The sequence below is a fragment of the Sus scrofa genome, chromosome 4, assembly GCF_054392235.1.
Source record: "Sus scrofa isolate SSC_HxYL_T2T_F1_AM1 chromosome 4, Sscrofa_HxYL_maternal_Yorkshire_Landrace_v2.0, whole genome shotgun sequence".
Lineage (NCBI taxonomy): Eukaryota > Metazoa > Chordata > Mammalia > Artiodactyla > Suidae > Sus > Sus scrofa.
In genome coordinates this window covers 33,467,298-33,487,236 of record NC_139386.1, presented here as the reverse complement: position 1 = coordinate 33,487,236, position 19,939 = coordinate 33,467,298, and the positions used below count along the sequence as shown (strand labels likewise).

At 34.9% G+C, this 19,939-nt stretch overlaps 1 protein-coding gene across 50 annotated transcripts in view; it reads left to right on the top strand.

Moving 5' to 3' along the window:
- RIMS2 (regulating synaptic membrane exocytosis 2) overlaps positions 1 to 19,939 on the top strand; it is a 617,675-nt gene that overhangs the window by 140,080 nt on the left and 457,656 nt on the right. For 33 of the 50 annotated variants that reach the window (XM_085021920.1, XM_085021914.1, XM_085021903.1 and 30 more), the window contains one exon: positions 16,501 to 16,512. The exons of the other annotated variants lie outside the window; for them this stretch is intronic. In XM_085021920.1, coding sequence (XP_084878046.1) covers positions 16,501 to 16,512 — 12 coding nt within the window. The remainder of the gene's footprint in view (positions 1 to 16,500; positions 16,513 to 19,939) is intronic. 50 annotated transcript variants of the gene reach the window in all.

Sequence of the window (19,939 nt, the reverse complement as noted above, 5' to 3'; positions counted from 1 at the left end):
GCTGTCTCTTCTCCATTGTATATTCTTGCCTCCTTTGTCACAGATTAGTTGACTGTAGGTGCCTGGGTTTAATTCTGGGCTCTCTAGCCTGTTCCACTGATCTATATTTTTGTCTTTGTGCCAGTACCATATGGCTTTGATGCCTGTAGCTTTGTGGTATAGTCTGACGTCAGGGAGCCTGACCCCTCTGGTTCGATTTTTCTTTCTCAGGATGGCTTTGGCTATCCTGGGTCTTTTGTGTTTCCAAACAAACTTTAAGGTATTTTGTTCGAGTGTGGTGAAAAATGTCCTTGGCACTTTGGTAGCGGTGGCATTGAATCTGTAGACTGCCTTGGGTAGTACAGTCATTTTGATGATACTGACTCTTTGAATCCAAGAGCATGGTGTGTCTTTCCATCTGTTTGTGTCATCTTTGATTTCTTTCATCAGTGCCTTACAGTTTTCAGAGTACAGGTCTTTTGTCTCTTTGGGTAGGTTTATTCCTAAGTATTTTATTCTTTTTGATGCGGTGGTAAATGGGATTGTTTCCCTAATTTCTCCTTCTGATATTTCATTGTTAATGTGTAGAAATGCAGTTGATTTCTGTGTATTAATTTTGTATCCTGCGACTTCACCAAATTCGTGGATGAGCTCTAACAGTTTTCTGGTGGAGACTTTAGGATTCTCTAGGTATAGTATCATGTTATCTGCAAATAGTGTGTTTTACTTCCTCTTTTCGAATTTGGATTCCTTTTATTTCTTTTACTTCTCTGATTGCCATGGCTAGGACTTCCAAAACTGTCTTGAAGAGTAGTGGCAAGAGCAAACATCTTTGTTTTGTTCCTGATCTCAGCGGGAATTTTTTCAGCTTTTCACCATTGAGAATGATGTTTGGTATGGGTTTGTCCTATATGGCCTTTATCATGTTGAGGTAGGTTCCCGTTATGCCCACTTTCTGAAGGGTTTTGATCAGAAATGGGTGTTGGATTTTATCAAAGACTTTTTCTGCATCTGTATAGAGAAGATCATATGGTTCTTATTCTTCAGTTTGCTAATGTAGTGTATCACATTGATTGATTTTTGGGTATTGAAAAATCCTTGCATCCCTGGGATAGTAATGTCTTTCTTTGAATTTCGTATTAGAGTAATGCTCTCCTGATAGTGTAAGTTGGGCAGTAGTTCTCCATTTCCAGTGTTTTAGTAGTGTTTCTGTAGAATTGGTGTCATTTATCCTTTTAATGTTTTGTAGGCTTTACCAATGAAGTCATCTGGACATACAATTATATTCTGAGGGAAGAGTTTTTAAGTACAATTTTAGTTTCTTTAATAGTCATTGGGTTATTCAAGTTATCTATTTTTTTTTCTTGAATGAGCCTTGGTAATTTGTATCTCTCAAGGAATTTGGTTCCTTATTAGTTGAAATTTATTAGCATCAACTTCTTTACTGTTTTCCATTATCATTCTTTTACTATATATAGAATCTGTGGTGATGCCATCTCTTTCATTCCTCATAGTGGTAATTTGCATTTTCTTTTTCCCTGCTCAGTCTGACAGATATTAATCAATTTTATTGGTCTTATCAAAGAACTAGTTTTTTTTTTTAGTGATTTTTATTTTTTCTATTATAGTTGGTTTACAGTGTTTTGTCAGTTTTCTACTGTTCAGCAAAGTGACCCAGTAATTTTTTGTGTTATTGACTGTAAAAAAAAATTGTTGATTTCATCTTTGGTCTTTATTATTTCTTTTCTTCTGCCCACTGTGTGTTTAATTTTTTTTTTCTGGTTTCTTAAGTTGAAAGCTGAGGTCATTGCTTTGAGGTGTCTCTTCTTTTCTAATATAGGCATCGTGTTCTATCAGTTTCCCATAAGTACTGCTTCACTTGACATCCCCCAAATTCTACTATGTTCTCTTTTCATTTTCATTCAATTAAAATACTTACTAATTTTCCTTTTCTTTTTTGACTTATAAATAATTTAGGAATATGTTATTTGTTTTTTAAATATTTGGAGGTGGTTTCCAGAGATCTTTCTGTTAATGATTTTTAATTTAATTCTGTTGTGGTCCTGCATATACTTTGTATGCTTTGAGTCCTTTGAAATGTACTTATTTTATGACCTAGAATATGGTTTACTTTGGCAGATGTTCTGTGTGTTCTTGAAAAGGGTGTATATCCTGCTATTTTTTGACTGTTTTTACTTGTCTGATAGGTGAAGTTTTTTAATAGTTATTAAAGTCTGCTATATCTGTTGATTTTATACCTATTTATTCTATCAATTATTAAGAGAAGGGTCTTGAAGTATATAACTATACTTGGATTTGTCTATTTCTTTTTACAGTTTTATCAGCTTTTGCTTTCTATATGTTAAAGTTCTGTTTTTAGGTGTATAAACATTTAGGATTATTATATCCTATGAAATAATAGGCTCCTTTATTAAGTGACTTTATTCTGATAATATTCTTTGCTCTGAAATCTGTCTAATTTTGCTGTAACTGTTCCAGCTTTCTATTGGGTAGTATTAACATTGTTTATGTTTTTCTGTTCTTTTACTTTATACTAATTTGTCTTCATATTTAAAGTACTTTTCTGATAGGCAGCATATAATTGGGTATTGCTTTGTAGCCAATCTGACAATCCCTGACTTTTAATTGAATATTTAGACAATTTATATTGATATGGTTAGGTTTGATATAGTTAGGCTTGATTATATCATTTTGCTTTTTTCCTACTTGTACTGTCTGATCTTTATTTCTTTTCTAGTCTCCTTTTGGATTAATCAAGTAACTTTTTATGATTCAATTTTATCTCCTTTGTTGGCTCTTTAGTTTTGTTGACTCTTAGTTTTATAGCTTTGTTGACTCTTTTATTTTATTAATTACTTCAGGATTTGTAGTGTACGTCTTTGAATTATCATAGTCAACCTTAACTGACATACCACGTATAGTACAGTTTAAGAACTTATAATAGTATACTTCCATTTCTGCCCTTCTGGACTTGTTATTGGTGTCATATATTTTATTTTTACCTATTTTATAAACTATACAATGCATTGTTTTTCTTTTTTTTATAAGGTTTATTTTTAAAGAGTTTTAAATATTATGTATTTACTTTTGTTGCTACCATTTATGGTACTGTTCATTTCTTTTTGTAGCTCTGTATTTCTATCTGGTGTCATATTTCACCTGCCTGAAAGATTTTATTCTATATTTGCTATTGATTTGCCATTGATTTCCTTCAATCTTTGCAGGTCTGCTAGTGATGAATGCTTTCAACTTTTTATGCTGAAAATTTTGCCCTTGGTTTTTCAGAAAGATATTTTTGTTTGGTAGAGCATTCTAGTTTAATAGTTATTTTCTTTCAGTATTTTAAAGATTTTGTTTCATTGCCTTCTCCTTTTCATTGTTTCTGATTAGAAGTGTGATACCATTCTCATCTTAATTTCTCTGTATGTAATATGTCTTTTGCCCGACTGCTTTTAAGATAATCTTTTTTACCACTGGTTATGTGCAGTTTAATTAAGATGTTTCTTGGTTAATTTTCTTCATGTTAGGTGTGTTTTAGTTTAAGTGTTTTGGATCTGTGTTTATAGTTTTCATAGGATTTAGAGAATTTTGTTAATTTTTTTCTTCAAATGTTTTTACTGTCCCTTCCTTTCTGTCTTCTTCATGGAGTCCTGTTACTCATAGCAGTGTACTTCCATTTCTACCCTTTTGGACTTGTGTTATTGGTGTCATATATTTAGGCTGCTTAAAGTTGTGCTACAGATGATTCATGTTATTTTTGTTAAGCCAAATTTTACTTTTCTCCATTTTCATTTTGTTATGTTTTGTTATATTTTATTGTATTTTGCTTTATGTCTATGCCTTCAACTTTACTAATCTGTTCTTCTGCAGTGTCAAATCTGCTGTTAATACCATTCAGTATATTTTTTCATCTCAGACACTATAGCTTTCATGTCTAGAATTTCAGTTTTAGGCACTTTTATATCTTCCACAATCTAACTTTTTGAGCATGTAGAATACATGCTCTATAATAAAATAAGTGTTTTGAGGTTCCCTTATGGTAATTTTAACATCTTTTTCAGTTTTTAGTTGTTTTTTATTCATTGTTCTCATGGTGGTATATATTTTCCTGACTCTCTACATGCCTGGTGTCCTACCAAGCATTGTATATTCTATTCTGTTAGGTGCTAGATATTTTTGGATTTCTCTAACTCTTCTTGAGCTTTCTTCTGGAGTGTAGTTACATGGAAACAATTTAGTACTTTTATATCTTGCTTTTGTGATTTCTTAGGTAGATCTGGAATAGTTCTCGGTTTAGCACTTATTATTCTCTTCTACTGAGGCAATTCTCTTTCCTGAGTTCTTTAACCAGTACCTCATGATTATGAGTTTTTCTTATCTTGCTGGTGGGAAATTTCCATTTCCTCTAATCCTTTCAGATGATTTCCCCCCCCACTCCTGGGTACTGAATCACATGGATGCTTACTGATCATTACTAAGCTGAGTACTTGAAGAGTCTCTCTGAAGATCTCAGGAGTTCTCTTTTTCTGTGCAGGTTTCTCTTCTCTGATAACTCGTCCAGCAAAAATTAGCTGTGCTGGCCTCCCCAGGCTCAGTTTGTTCTCTTCAGGTTAGGATATCTGCCACACTGAGTTTCAGCTGTTCTGTACTGCTCTGCTGGCTGGAAAGCCTCTCAAAGCAGTAAGCTGGGGCAGTTACAGTGCTTATCTTGTCCCCCCAAGCCCTGATTTTTCAGCTGCCCTTTTTTGCCTAATGTCCAATATCTTGAAAAACCATTCTTTTATATATTTTGTCTATCTTTTGTTTCAAGCAGGTGGAGAAATCTAGTCCTTGCTATCCCATTTAGGCCACAAGCAAAAGTCTGTAATGACATCTGAATATAGCTTGCTTAAAAATACATTTTCTGGTGTCTGACATATGGTCTCTTTATCCTGAGCAAAGTTCTAATAAATGAATTAAGTATACTGAAGAATTGAAATGCCCCCTGAAAATGTGTTATATTGTAATCAACTATAAATCTCTGTATATTGTGCCTGATGTAGATAGTTTATGGAAGAAGGAAGGAAACAGAGACAGTACTCACCACTTTTCTCATATTTTTCTTAGGTCTAATATGATGATTTAATAATATGCAAAAATAATCTAGATTTAGCTCAAGAAAGATAGCCCTGAATTTTTTAGTTAGTTTTTCTGTATTTTCATTCATAATTTACTTGCCTTTATTTGATATATACTGCCTGTATTCTGTATGAGAAGAGCAATGAGTTTAATTTCTCTTTTCAAATTGGATCTTCCTATGTATACTAGGTTGCCTAATGTAATAAAAGAAGGCTTTTGCTCACAGTAGATGCTAAGTATTTTTTTTTATTTATCACAGTTCAGAAGGATTAAGCTCAGTGAAATTTGGTCAGACTATTTTTATGAAGTAGAATAATGACAGTACAAATATTTTATAGCTTAAAATTTAATTATAAAGCTATTTAAAAATCATTTTAGTAATCTCCTAAGAGAACAAGATAAAATAACCTTTTGTTTTTAATTTTGAGGCTCTTTCATGTGGTGCCATCCTTAACAATTAATTAAGAACACTTTTGAAGTGCATTTAGGATACAGAGAGAATGAATGAAGTACAGGACTGCAGAGTACCAATCTGATAAAATTTTATGAAATATTGTTTTCATTTATTTTTAAAGATGATACTCCTTAGAAAATTAAAGCTGTATGTTTATTTAATTTATTTTTATTTTTTAACCAAATTTTCCTTTTTTAATCAGTATTAAATTATGGTTGATTTACAGTGTTTCATCAAGTTCTGTTGTACAATAATGTGACCCAATCACACACATTTCCCTGTGCTGTACAGTAGGATCCCATTGTACATCCATTCCAGATATAAAAGTTTGCATCCCCCAAATCCCCCAAATGCCCATCCCTCCCACTCCCTCCCTTTTCCCCCTGGGAATCCCAAGTCTGCTCTACTTGGCCATGTAATGTTTGTTTTTGTTGTTGTTGTTATCTTTAGTTAGGACCATCTGTTCCATATTTTAGATTCCACAAATAAGTGATATCATATGGTATTTGTATTTTTCTTTCTGGCTTACTTCACTTAGGATGAGAGTCTCTAGACACATCCTTGTTGCTTCAAATGGCATTAGTTTGTCTTTTTTATGGCTGAGTAATATTCCACTGTATATATGTACCACATCTTCTTAATCCATTCATCTTTTGATGGACCTTTAGGTTGTTTACATGTCTTGGCTATGTGAATAGTGCTGCAATAAACATAAGGGTGCATGTATCTTTTTTAAGGAAAGTTTTGTCTGGATATATGCCCAGCAGTGGAATTGCTGGATCACATGGTAGCTCTATATTTAGTTTCCTGGGGTACCTCCATGCTGATTTCCATAGTGGTTGTACCAGTTTACATTCCCACCAACAGTGGAGGAGGTATACTTTTCTCCATACCCTCTCCAGCATTTGTTATTTGTTGACTTGTTAATGATGGCCATCCTGACTGGTGTGAGGTGGTACCTCATGGTAGTTTTGGTTTACATTTCTCCAATAGTTAGTGATATTGAGCATTTTTTCATATGCCTGTTGGCCATCTGTATGTCTTCTTTAGAGAAATGTCTGTTTAGGTCTTCAGCCCATTTTTCAATTGGGGTATTTTTTTTGTTGTTGTTGAGTTGCATGAATTGTTTGTATATTTTGGAGATTAGGCCCTTGTCTGTTGCATTGTTGGCAATGATTTCTCCCATTCTGTGGGTTGTCTTTTCATTTTTAAAATGGTTTTCTTTGCTGTACAAAAGCTTTTGAGTTTAATTAGGTCCCATTGGTTTATTTGTGTCTTTATTGTCATTATTCTAGGAGGTGGATCAAATAAGATGTTGCTGTGATACATGTCAAAGAGCATTTAGCCTATGTTTTCCTCTAAGGAGTTTTATAGTGTTTGGCCTTACATTTATGTCTTTAGTCCATTTTGAGTTTATTTTTGTGTATGGTGTTAGATAGTATTCTACTTTCATTCCTTTACATGTACCTTTCCAGTTTCCCCAGCACCATTTATTGAAGAGACTGTCCTCTTCCATTGTATGTTCTGTCCTCCTTTGTCATAGGTTAGTTGCCCATAGGTACCTGGCTTTACATCTGGGCTTTCTATCCTGTTCCATTGGTCTATATTTCTGTTTTTGTGCCAGTAACATATTGTTTTGATGACTGTAGCTTGTAGTATTGTCCAAAGTCAGGAAGCTTGATTCCTCCATTTTCGTTTTACTTTTTCAATATTACTTTGGCTATTCAGGGTCTCTTGTGTTTTCATACAAATTTTAAAATATTTGGTTCTAGTTCTGTGAAGAATGTCTTTGGTAATTTGATAGGGATTGCATTGAATCTGTAGAAAAAGAAAAAGAAATAAAAGGAATCCAAATTGGAAAAGAAGTGAAACTATCACTGTTTGCAGATGATATAATACTGAAGTCAGCACCAGAAGAGTGTTAGAACTCATCAATGAATTTGGCAAAGTTGCAGGCTATGAAATTAATACACAGAAATCAATTGCATTTCTATATACTCATAATGAAAGATCAGAAAGAGAAATCAGAGAAACCATCCCACTTATAATTTCATGAAAACAAATAAAATACCTAGGAATAAACCTACCTAAAGAGACAAAAGACATATACTCTGAAAACTATAAAACGTTGATGAAAGAAATCAAAGACTGTACAGTTGGAAAGATATACCATACTCTTGGATTGGAAGAATCAATATTGTCAAAATGACTCTATTACCCAAGGCAATCTACAGATTCAGTGCATTCCCTATCAAATTTATTTAATTTAAAAAGATTTACTCTTTGGAGTTCCTTTTATGGCTCAGCAGTAATGAACCCAATTAGTATCCATGAGGATGCGGGTTCAATCCCTGACCTTGCTCAGTGGGTTAAGGATCTTGCATTGTTGTGAGCTGTGGTGTAGGTCGCAGACACAGCCTGTATCTGGTATTGCTGTGGCTGTGCTCTAGGAAAGCAGCTGCAGCTCCAGATCAACTCCTAGTCTAGGAACTTCCACATACCACAAGTGTAGCCCTAAAAAACAAACAAACAAACAAACAAAACAAATCAAAAAAAGAATTACTTTTTGAAGGATAAATTATTTTGTAATTATGGGAAGACATTAAAAGTAATTTACGGAGTTCCCGTCGTGGAGCAGTGGTTAACGAATCCGACTAGGAACCATGAGGTTGCGGGTTCGGTCCCTGCCCTTGCTCAGTGGGTTAACGATCCGGCGTTGCCGTGAGCTGTGGTGTAGGTTGCAGACGCTGCTCGGATCCCGCGTTGCTGTGGCTCTGGCGTAGGCCGGTGGCTACAGCTCCGATTGGACCCCTAGCCTGGGAACCTCCATATGCCGCGGGAGCGGCCCAAGAAATAGCAACAACAACAACAACAACAACAAAAAGACAAAAAAAAAAAAGAGTAAAAGTAATTTACAATGAGGATTATTTTAAACTTCAAAATGTGACAACATTTTTTGTTTCTTTTACTTTTTTTTTTTTTGTCTTTTTGTCTTTTGTTGTTGTTGTTATTGCTATTTCTTGGGCCGCTCCCGCGGCATATGGAGGTTCCCAGGCTAGGGGTTGAATCGGAGCTGTAGCCACCGGCCTACGCCAGAGGCACAGCAACACAGGATCCGAGCCGCGTCTGCAACCTACACAACAGCTCATGGCAACGCCGGATCGTTAACCCACTGAGCAAGGGCAGGGACTGAACCCGTAACCTCATGGTTCCTAGTCGGATTCGTTAACCACTGCGCCACGACGGGAACTCCTTGTTTGTTTGTTTTTTTTTTTTTTTTTTTGTCTTTTTGTCTTTTGTTGTTGTTGTTGTTGCTATTTCTTGGGTTTCTTTTACTTTTGAAAAAAATAGATTACCATCAGCTTAACTTGTGATTTAGTTTTGAAAAAATAAAGAATATACATTTTTTAGAATAGTATTATTTAATTTACAAATGTAACAAATATGGATTCTTTCACTATAAATTATCAGATTTAAAGCAATTACACCTTTAGAATGGTTGTAAAAGAAAGTGATTCTTCAGCAATTCTTTTACAGTATATTAAGTGTGTGTTCAGTATATCAGATAGTAAGGCTTTAATAATAATACACGAGTTCCCATTGTGGCTCGGCATGTTATGAATCTGACTACTATCCATGAGGATGTGGCTTCAATTCCTGGCCTTGCTCAGTGGGCCAGGGATCTGGCGTTGCTGTGAGCTATAGTGTAGGTTGAAGACGTGGCTTCGATCTTGCATTATAGCTTCAGTGTAGGCTGGCAGCTGCAGCTCCTATTTGATCTCTAGTCTGGAACTTGCATATGCCGCAGGTGCGGCCTTAAAACAACAAAAAGAATTTAATAATACAGACATCCTACTGTACAACCAAGTCGTTAATTATTGTTTATATGAGTGGTTTTGGTGATTAGTATTTAAATTGTATACTGAGAGATAAACTAATGAGAGTGTTTCTGCAATCCTCTAGGAAGTTTCTTTCTTTAAATGTCAAGTCACAGTGATTACCTGCAAGTTCGTAGTGAGTGTGCTAGTGTAATAGATAATCAGTTCCCATACACCCAAATCAAGCATATGAATTTTCTTAAAAAGTATTTAGACTTTATGGAATTATTACACACTAGTATATTGGGAAAAAATTTACATTCTCTAGAAGCAGGGTAACATAGTTGAAACAGTTAGGAGAACCAAGTTTTGTTCCTGCCTTGGTGTTATATGACTTTTGTTGACGTATCATTTGATGTCTTAGTGCTTCTGTTTTAAAATCTATAAAATGAAAGGCTCAACTTAAATGATTTCTAAGGTCTCTTCGTGGTTTGACTTTTTATGATTTTAGAAATAAGTTTACATGTAATTGTTTTTGCTTTTTATAGGGCCTCACTTGTGGCGTATGGAAGTTCCCAGGCTAGGGGTCAAATTGGAGCTATAGTTGCCAGCCTATGCCACAGCCATAGCAACGCAGGATCTGAGTCACGTCTGCGACCTACATGACAGCTCGCGGCAATGCCGGATCCCTGACCCACGGAGCGAGGCTGGGGATTGAACCCGCATCCTCATGGATACTAGTCAGATTTGTTTCTACTGTGCCACAACAGGAACTCCTGTAGTTCTTAAAATACTTAAAAAGGAAATATAGCCAGGTATTTCTACTGCTTAAATAATTTTTAAAAGGAATTGAGAAACTTCATTAATTCTCTTGTGTCACTGTTATCTGTTGTATGTAAGTTAAGCTTTGGTTTCTATCCCATCCCTCATTTATAAAACATGGGACTCTTGAAGATACCACTATTTTTGGATACTGTGTTCATAGGAATTTGAGGAATAGGTAAAGCAGGCAAGCTTATCAGAGTTACATGGTTCATAGGACCACCATTAAGCAAGTGGTTGCATCAGTTGGATCCTCAATTTCAAGCCTTTAGGCTGAGTAACCTAGAATGTATGAGACTATATTAGAAAAGGAAGAAATAATTGTTTACACTCATTGATGTCAGTCACAGTAGTGACTGTGAGAAATTGTCTCACTTGCGGAGTCTTAGGACATTATATGCCTCCTAATGCATATGAGCACCATGGAAGGATGCAAAGTAATATGTTAAAGTGAACATAAAGGAAAATATTTTCACCAAAGTTTACATGAACTCATTCTCTCTATATATTACATTCTTAAATGGTTTCCACCTGGTTTAGCCCCTACTCCCATCACTTGTGTATCTTAATTCACTGTGGGTCAGATTACTTAGAAAAACAAGTAAGTTTGCATATGCTATTGTAGCTACCAACTTGGAGTCGTTTTTCTTTAAGAATCTCTGGCTGACTCCATAGTCTCTTTAAATTCTGAAGTATATGGCAGTGGTCTTGAAAATGTACCCTGTTGTAGAAGGAACATTTTCTGGAGAGTGGACTGGTGAGAATAGCTTTAAGGGTCCAGATTCCCATATGTATTCTTTCATTTTTTTGTTAAAAGGGAGCTACCTGAGAGCAAGTTTCTATTTTGTGAATTTTTCTTTCAAAATCACTTTTACAAGTGAGTGCCTTCTATTCAAAAGAAAAGCATGCTCCTCAACCCTACCTAATCTAGTCTTTATATAATACACTGCCTCGGGATGTAACACCAAGCTAAGTGGCAATTTCAGAATGCATCATCCTGAGGGACAGTTTCATGAGGGCAAAACAGTGAGAAGTTTTGTAAGAAATATAGAACAAGGCAGCACCTTATTTCATTCCAGCAATAGCCTTTTGGCAAGACTTTACGCCTCATCTCTCTTTTTTTAAAATTAGAATTTTAAGGTGATTGTCATTGTTACCCACAATAACACAACTATATACATTTAAAAATGAAGTTGGACTCTTTTCTTGATATAAAGCCAGATTTGCCTGATGGTTTGACAACGTGCAACTGGTTTGCCAAATAGATTATGTAGTATATTCTATATATTATCCCATATATAGAATGTATGTAGTATATTCTATATATTATCCCATATATAGAATAAGGTAAATCTACAGCTCCAAGATTTATTAAAGATATAAGTAAAGCACACCTACAATATATAATATATCTGAAAATATGTCCTTTCCAACTATTTAAACTTAAAATTTAAATGATTTCTTAAAAATATATGAGGGTTATGTGGTTTTAGAGATTTATTTGAAAGAAGAGAAAAAAAATATTTGTAGACTACTGATGTATATGTATAGTATGTGCGATGTATGCTTGGTTATTGGCAGATACGCATTTGAAAGCTGTCTTTGGTATCTGCTCCCAAGCTCCAAGTGGCAAAATACTGCTCAGTACTTAATGTCCTCATCAGCAGATAAAGTGAGCTCCTTATCAGTGAATAAGATGAGCACCAGGTTAAATAGATATTACTTAGCATACATGGGGAAAATAAATAATAGCATCTGCAATGAATTCTAATCAAATAGGAGACTAGAGTTTAATAAATAAGGGAATTCAGGATACCACCAAAACTGCAGGATGGTAAAACTAGATAGGGGAGCAATATGGAAATGGAATTGCCATCAAGGTGTGAGAGGAGGGTTAGACATAGTCACGAATTTCTCTTTCTTTATCCTTTTAAAATGCAATGCCCATAAAGCTCATCTAATTTCTTTTTAAGCATTCCTAACAAAAGTATTTTACTTCAAACACACGCAGAAAAATAAGTGAACCCCCCCATTTGAAACATTTTTTTTTTTGAGTTAAAAGTAAGTATGATCTATGAAAAGAATAGGATATAAAGGGACTCAAGGAAAATTATGGACATGACAGATATATCTGTTACCTTTATTATGGTGATGGTTTCATGGATGTATGCATATGTTCAAACTCATTGAATTGTATACACAATACATGCAGTTTCTGTATATCTAAATAAATAAATGGCTCAACTAAAAAATACATTAGCTTCTTCTTTTGAAGTTTTGTCTTAACTCCCTTTCAATAAATATATTAAAATACCACTGAATCTCACTTAGGCCAGAATAGACTACATTTTCTCTTGATGGAACAATTTCCAAGTCTGCTCCTCCTGTAATTTTCAGCTTTTTGAATGGCATCATTATCCATACCATCACCTAAACTAGAAAGCCAGGAATCATCTCAGGTTTCTGTTCTTTATCACTCTTTACCCACAATTTTTGTGTTTTATCATTTCCTCTTTGTCTGTTCAAACTAACTACTGACCTATTTAGACTTTCATCCTCCATCATTTGGACTAATGTTAGTTTCCTAACTGGTCTCTTTGTTACCATCTGGATTCCTTAAGCACTTCCTTCACATGAAGCTATACTGATATTTGTAAAATGTAAATCTGATTATTTTACCTTCTGCTTAAAAACTATTCAGCTTAAAAACTATTCCTCTATTCCTCCCCATTTTGGCCACACTGCAGCATATGGAGTTTCTGGGCCAGGGATCAGATCTGAGCCATAATTGCAACCTAAGCCATGGCTGCAGCAAGGCCAGTTCCTTAATCCACTGTGCTGGGTTGAGCCCAAGTCCCAGTGTATTTTGGTTGTTGAGTTGTTTAAGTTGTTTGTATATTTGAACAGGTTACTTTTAATATTTCACATGAGGTTTTTGTTTTGTTTTGTTTTAAATGGCCACACTGGCCTATCCACAGCAACACCAAATCCAAGCCATATCTGCAACCTATACCATAGCTCAATGGCAATGTTGGATCTTTAACCCACTGAGTGAGGCCAGGGATCAAACCCACATCCTCATGGATACTAGTCGGGGTCATTATCACTGAGCCAAAATGGCAACTCCACACATGAGATTTTTGTTTTTTAGGGCCACACCTGTAGCACATGGAGGTTCCCAGATTAGGGGCTGAATCAGAGCTATAGCCACTGGTCTATGCCACAGCCACAGCAATGACAGATCTGAGCCACATCTGTGACCTACACCACAGCTCATGGCAACACCAGATCCTTAACCCACTGAGCAAGGCCAGGGATCAAACCTGCGTCCTCATGGATAATAGTCGGGTTTGTTACTGCTGAGCCACAATGGGAACTCCTCCTCACATGAGATTTTAATTAGTCTTTGTCTTAAGGTCATTGATAATATTTTTTATTTATGCATTACCTTTGTTTTTCAAGCAGCTTAATTCCACTTTTATTATTGATGAGATTAAAATGATTTTTGATAAATACAGTGAAACTTCTGACCTAATTATATCACTAAAATCTGATGAGAAGATATTGCTGGTCCTTTTGTTGTGAACTTCCTTTCTTTTGGAGGTTTGCCAGTTGAAAGAGAAAAACCAATGCTTAGGGGTCATCCTCATTTTTTTTTTTAAACAGTTTCTTTGGGAGATTTTATTCACCTCTGTAGTATCAAATTCAGTATATATCCTGATGATTTACAGATATGATTTCATTAGCTGGGTTATTCTTTTGAGTCCCAGATCCTCCTTTGTAGCTGCCTTCTGAAAATTTCTACTTGGGTATATTAATAGACACCTCAGGTTCATCTTGTCTATACCTGAATTCATTATTCTCCCCCAAAGCTGCTTCTCATGTATTTTTTCCTTTCAAGGAATTATCTTATCCTCCCAGTTGCTCAAACCAGACTGTGCGAGTCCTTTTCTAACTCTGACTCTTCCTCAATCAAATCTTAAGGGGACTTACATCTCAGTATCTCCAAAACAGTTTATTTCTCTCCTTTCCTCTTGCTAAGACTATAATTCATACCACTATCACATTTGTTTCTTACCCAGATATTGTAACAACTTCTTAATTGTTCTGCTTCCAGACTTATTCCACTCTCTCTGTACATTGTAGCAAAATAAATACTTCATAAATAGGAGCAAATAATATATGCCTTATTTATAAATCATGTGGTAGATTTTGTATTTTTATCCTTATTGAAAGATAGTAAAAATGTCATGGCAGAGTAATATTTCGTGTGTATGTTATAGCTAAATTTTCCATGTATATGTTATAGCTCAAAATGAATCTGTTTTATCTGTTAAGAGGGTTCAACTATTAGCAAATTCATTAGTTATAACTTCATTTCCTTTCTTTTTTTATCTTTGCAATGTGAGTTATCTTGTGAAAGTATTATGCTCCCAAGCTTTTGCCAGATATAAATGTAATTAACTATGGAGTCTTTAGTTCAAACATGTCAGTTATACTTTAGTGATTCCCAGCTATGTGTTTCCAAATATTTGTGCTTTTGTGCTTTTTGCATATTCCATGTTTTTTGCATTATGTATTATCCCTCACTGGTCTTACAGATATTCTCTTTATTATTTTAAAGGCCTGCATACATTTCAGAAACTTTCTCTTAATTCTTCTTTTTCCAAATCCCGTTATCTCCTCAGTCATTTGTGTTTCCATAGTGCTTTGTTATTCCCTTGCTTTCAGACATCTCTCTGTTCCACAATAATTTGTTGATTTCCCTCTCACTACATTTAGTTCCTTAATGGCAGAAGCTGTCTTACTCATTTTTTGTTTCACAAATCTAGTGTAGTGCCTGATGTATATATAATGAGTGCTCCATAAATAATTTTGGGGGGCTAAATGGTTGGCAATAGTTGTCCTTGACTGTGTACCATAGCTTTTATATGATCTTTTGTCTTAGCATTTGTAACAAATGAATCAGTCAGTAATACAGTAATGAAAAGAATGCAATCCTATTCCTTCTATGCAATATCCTATGTTTTAATAGGCTAGATATCAAATATAGAACAGTCTGTCAGGCACTGTATTGAGAGTTTTTTGTGTTACTTTATTTGATTCTTAGAAAACCCTGTAAATATTAATTTCCTATTTTGCAGATAAGGAAGTAAAGGCCTTGAGAGCTTAAGAAAATTGCATAAGCTATACAGCTAGAAAAGGTTCAGAGAAATAATAATGCCTAAAAACACATGATTTTAAATTTTAATTTATATAAGTTCTTATATCAGATTATTGTTTTTACATTATTACTTTTGCTATTATCATCATTATTTTATATATAAATAAAGACAAATGCAACAATTTTTAACTTTAGCATTTTTTTTTTTTTTTTTTTTTGTCTTTTCAGAGCTGCACCCACGGCATATGGAGGTTCCCAGGCTAGGGGTCTAATTGGAGCTGTAGCTGCCAGCCACAGCCACAGCGACAGCCACGCCAGATCCGAGCCGTGTCTGTGACCTACACCACAGCTCACAGCAACGCCAGATCTTTAACTCACTGAGCATGGCCAAGGATTGAACCCTCAACCTCATGGTTCCTAGCCAGATTCGTTTCCGCAGCACTACAATAGGAACTCCAACTTTAGCATTTTAAATATGTTCTCTTGCCAAGTCATGTATCGTATATATTATTTTATTTTCTGCATTTATATTCTTGAGAAACTATGACTCTAGATTACCAATTATAATAAATAATATTTTATATTTAATGACCTTACTTATTTTTTCTTTTCAGTTATAAAATTTAGAAGACTTCTAAATTAGTGAAACATAAAAACTTTTAGAAGCAACATGCATAATTCATATAGAATTACACTTTGCTTTTGATAGTATACGATGAAATTAAAGAGAAACAGTGATGCTGTGTTTTATCATTTTTGTACATAAGAGGTTTTTTTTTCCTTAAAGCTTTCATTTTCAGTTTCTTTCTTTGAGTTAATTAGTGTTTAATTAGGATTTTTATTTGTGGAAAGAACATTCTCCTTTTTCTGATGTTTGGCTATTTACTTGTTTATATAAATTATTCTGTTTATATATCTTAGTATATTCTCACATATAGCATGCAGTATTGGAAATATATGGGAAAAATGTTCCTCTTATAATGTAATTTAGACTTTTTCAGAATTTTAATTTCACTAATGAGCTCTTAAAAAGTTTTATTTGTTTTAAGAATGGGATTAATTATTTCTTTTTTGTTTTGTCTTTTCTGTCCTTTCTAACTTGCCTTCGTGGATATTCACACCAGGAGGACAAAGTGGTTAGAGTCTTTTTTCTGTCTAATATTATTTCTTCTTACTGTTATTACTGCTGATTTTAATTTTGTAGTTGTATTTAATTTATATACTTTTAAGTGTTTTGTTACAGTTGTAGTGCATGATAATTGCTAAACATTAATATATATTTTAAGCATGCTATCTGAATTTACTGAAAAACACATTTTATATATTATAGATAAAAATTTGATTGTTTGAGTTGATTCCTAAGGCAGCTTGCCTTTTTAGAATTTAGTGTTTTTTAAAGGAGACCTCATAGCATTCCTCACTATGATAAGAATTCCTCTAGTCTTACTATGTTCCTTAAACTCATCATTGTACTGGTCAGAGTTTTAAAAGTAAGTTTCTAGGTTAGTATAAAGATTCAATTTTTATAATAATGAGTCACAACATTGAACATGGGTTTTCTGAAGTATATATTTACAGTTAACTTAAGTATTTAAAAGATTTTGTATTTTCTTAACAGTATGTTTTAGAAATTGGTAAAATGTATATCTTATATCCTTATGTTTTATATTAAATGTAATTTAAAAATATCCAGGAATAGGAGTTCCTGTCATGGCGCAGTGGTTAACGAATTTGACTAGGAACCATGAGGTTGCGGGTTTGATCCCTGGCCTTGCTCAGTGGGTTAAGGATCTGGCATTGCCATGAGCTGTGTAGGTCGCAGATGCGGCTCAGATCATGCTTTGCTGTGCTATGGCATAGGTGGGCAGCTGCAGCTCCGATTAGACCCCTAGCCTGGGAACCTCCATGGGCCGTGGGTGTGGCCCTAGAAAAGACAAAAAGACAAAAAAAGAAAAACAAACAAACAAACAACAACAAAAAAACCCCCACAGGAATATAAAATTCAACTATATGTTGGATTATAATAATCTGCTATTGTCTGCCTTTAGAAGTCTGATTTGAGTTTGGATCTGCTCTGAAGCCTTATAACTTCCTGCAAACCCAGATAAAATCTTTCTGTTATGATTATTTTTGGTGCATTAGACTGAAACTTGAGGTCTTTTCAAGTTTTCCAAATTCAAATTGGCATAAAACTCAAAGAGAACGTCCTTTGGGCTGAGATCTTCTAAGAGGGCTTTCTTTTCTCTAATTTGGAGCCTTTTCATTCTCTCCAGATAATGTAGACATTAGCAAATAATGAAACCTCTGAGCAGAAGAAAAGATACTGTGACTACCCAGTCTATGCATCATCTTCAGCCCAGAGCAGGTTCCCTAGAAAACCTACCAGCTTTCCACCAGTCATCCTATTAGCTGACTCTTAAGTAGGAAAGTTTAGGCAATTCAAAGCCTTATGGAATCTCTGGTGCTACTTTTGTGTCCAGAGTTAGTACAGGATACATAATGGTTTGATTATTCATCTATAGTTTTTGTAATGAATCCTGACAACTGTCTTAGCAATGAGACATTTAGTGATAGCTCAGCTATAGAAATGACTTTCATGTACTGACAAGATTTCGTAATGTAGTAGTCTATATTTTAAGCCATGGATTGACCAACAGATAAAATGACACTAATTTTATGTGGATTTGAAACTTTGCAGTTAAAATTAACAGGTCTTTTTATGATACCTTTTATGCAGCACTGTTCAGTAGAAGGTTCACCAAGGATGAAATTATTTTGTATCCTCATCATAATACAATAGGCTCTAGTCACATATAGCCACTGAATACTTGAAATGTGACTAGTATATCTAAGGAATTGAATTTTCAGTTTTATTTAATTTTCATTAAATGTAAGTAGTCATAAGTAGCTAGTGGTTAAAGAAAGGCCAAGCCTGGATAGCAAGTTGAATAGTTCTATGGCTGTTCAACCTCCAGGGCAATTCCCTGCACTTATAGTAGCAGTATGATGTGTATACTCTCAGTGGTGATAAACTAAACAGAACACAAGGAGTTGGCACTGTCAATGCCAACTTCATGTATGGTCAAGGAGGATAGTAGACAAGGGACATCTATCAAAGAGCAGAACCAGGGAATATGAATGACTACAGTCAAGGAAGAACTTCCTAGATAACAAAATTAGGGCCTGCCAGATAGACTAACCAAGGAAATTAAGGTGTTCTTTGTGTAGAGATTGATGTGTGCTGTGGACATTTAGCCACAATATATTACTGTTTTTGTTGCAGTTATATCATTTTGTATTGGGTATGTTGAGAAACAGATGTCTTTCATTATATGCAGTGATTTATAATATTGGTTGTTTAAGATAATCTATGCTTGACCATGATGGAAAGATTTGCTGTACCTCACAGATCCTAGATTCAGAGCTAGGTTTTATAACTAAACGAGAATTGGGGATTATCTCCCTTGGGAGGAGGGGGAATGTGTTACATGTAAAATATATGTATGGAAATACTGAGTGATTGAAAGCAGGCTGTTCTAGGCCCTGTTCAATTACTATCCTAACAGACATTTTCAACTTCCTTCTCCCTTGCAATCCCCAACAGAGGGAGTTGAAAAACAAAAAATTATTCAGCTTTCCTTGCAATTGGAAATGACTGTGTGACAGTTTTAGCAAATGAGTTGTAAGAAAATTTATGAGATTTTCTAGGACGTCATGAAAAAGAAGAGAGATATAGCTGGCACTACTTTTTAATGCAAAAGTGATGTCTTGAGCTTGAAGATGAAGGAAAAGTATTTGAGTATTCGAGTCGCTAGTTATGACCCTCAAACCAAAGAGTATTTGAGTTACTAATTATGACATTCTTGAGCCACTGATCCAATACCACCAGAAATTTTTCTTGAATGTAAGAAAAATAGACCCCCAGTTTTTTTTTTTTTTTTCTGCCACCAGTAGTAAGATCTTCTGTTTCTTATAGCCAAAAGCATTCCTAGGAGAACATTACTGGAGGTGCAGTATGGAGTAGGGAAACTACATAAACATCTAGAGCTGTTCTTCAGAAATGCAGAAGCAGAATAAAGAAGTATATGTTGGAGTTCCTGTTCTGGCTTTGTGGTTAGTTAACCCAACTAGTATCCATGAGGACACAGGTTTGATCCCTGGCCTTGCTCAGTGGGTTGAGCTGTGGGTTGCTGTGAGCTGTGATGTAGGTCGCGGTGTAGGATGTGGCTCGGATCCCACATTGCTGTGGCTGTGGCACAGGCCAGCAGCTCTAGCTAAGATTCTACCTCTAGCCTGGGAACATCCGTGTGCCACAGGTGCAACCCTAGAAAGACAAAAGACAAAAAAAAAAAAAAAAAAAAAGCATGTGTTGGTCATTGCCCAAATCCAGCTGCTTTTGCCTCTATAAATGTTTGAAGAGTCAGGACCATGACACATCTGCTTGTATATTACCTATAAATTACCTCAGGTTGCAAAAAGTAAATTAGTATGAATATTTTGGTCTTAGATATTGAATATTTCATTAACTGTGAATTTATTCTATTTCATGTGGAGTCAAAGTAA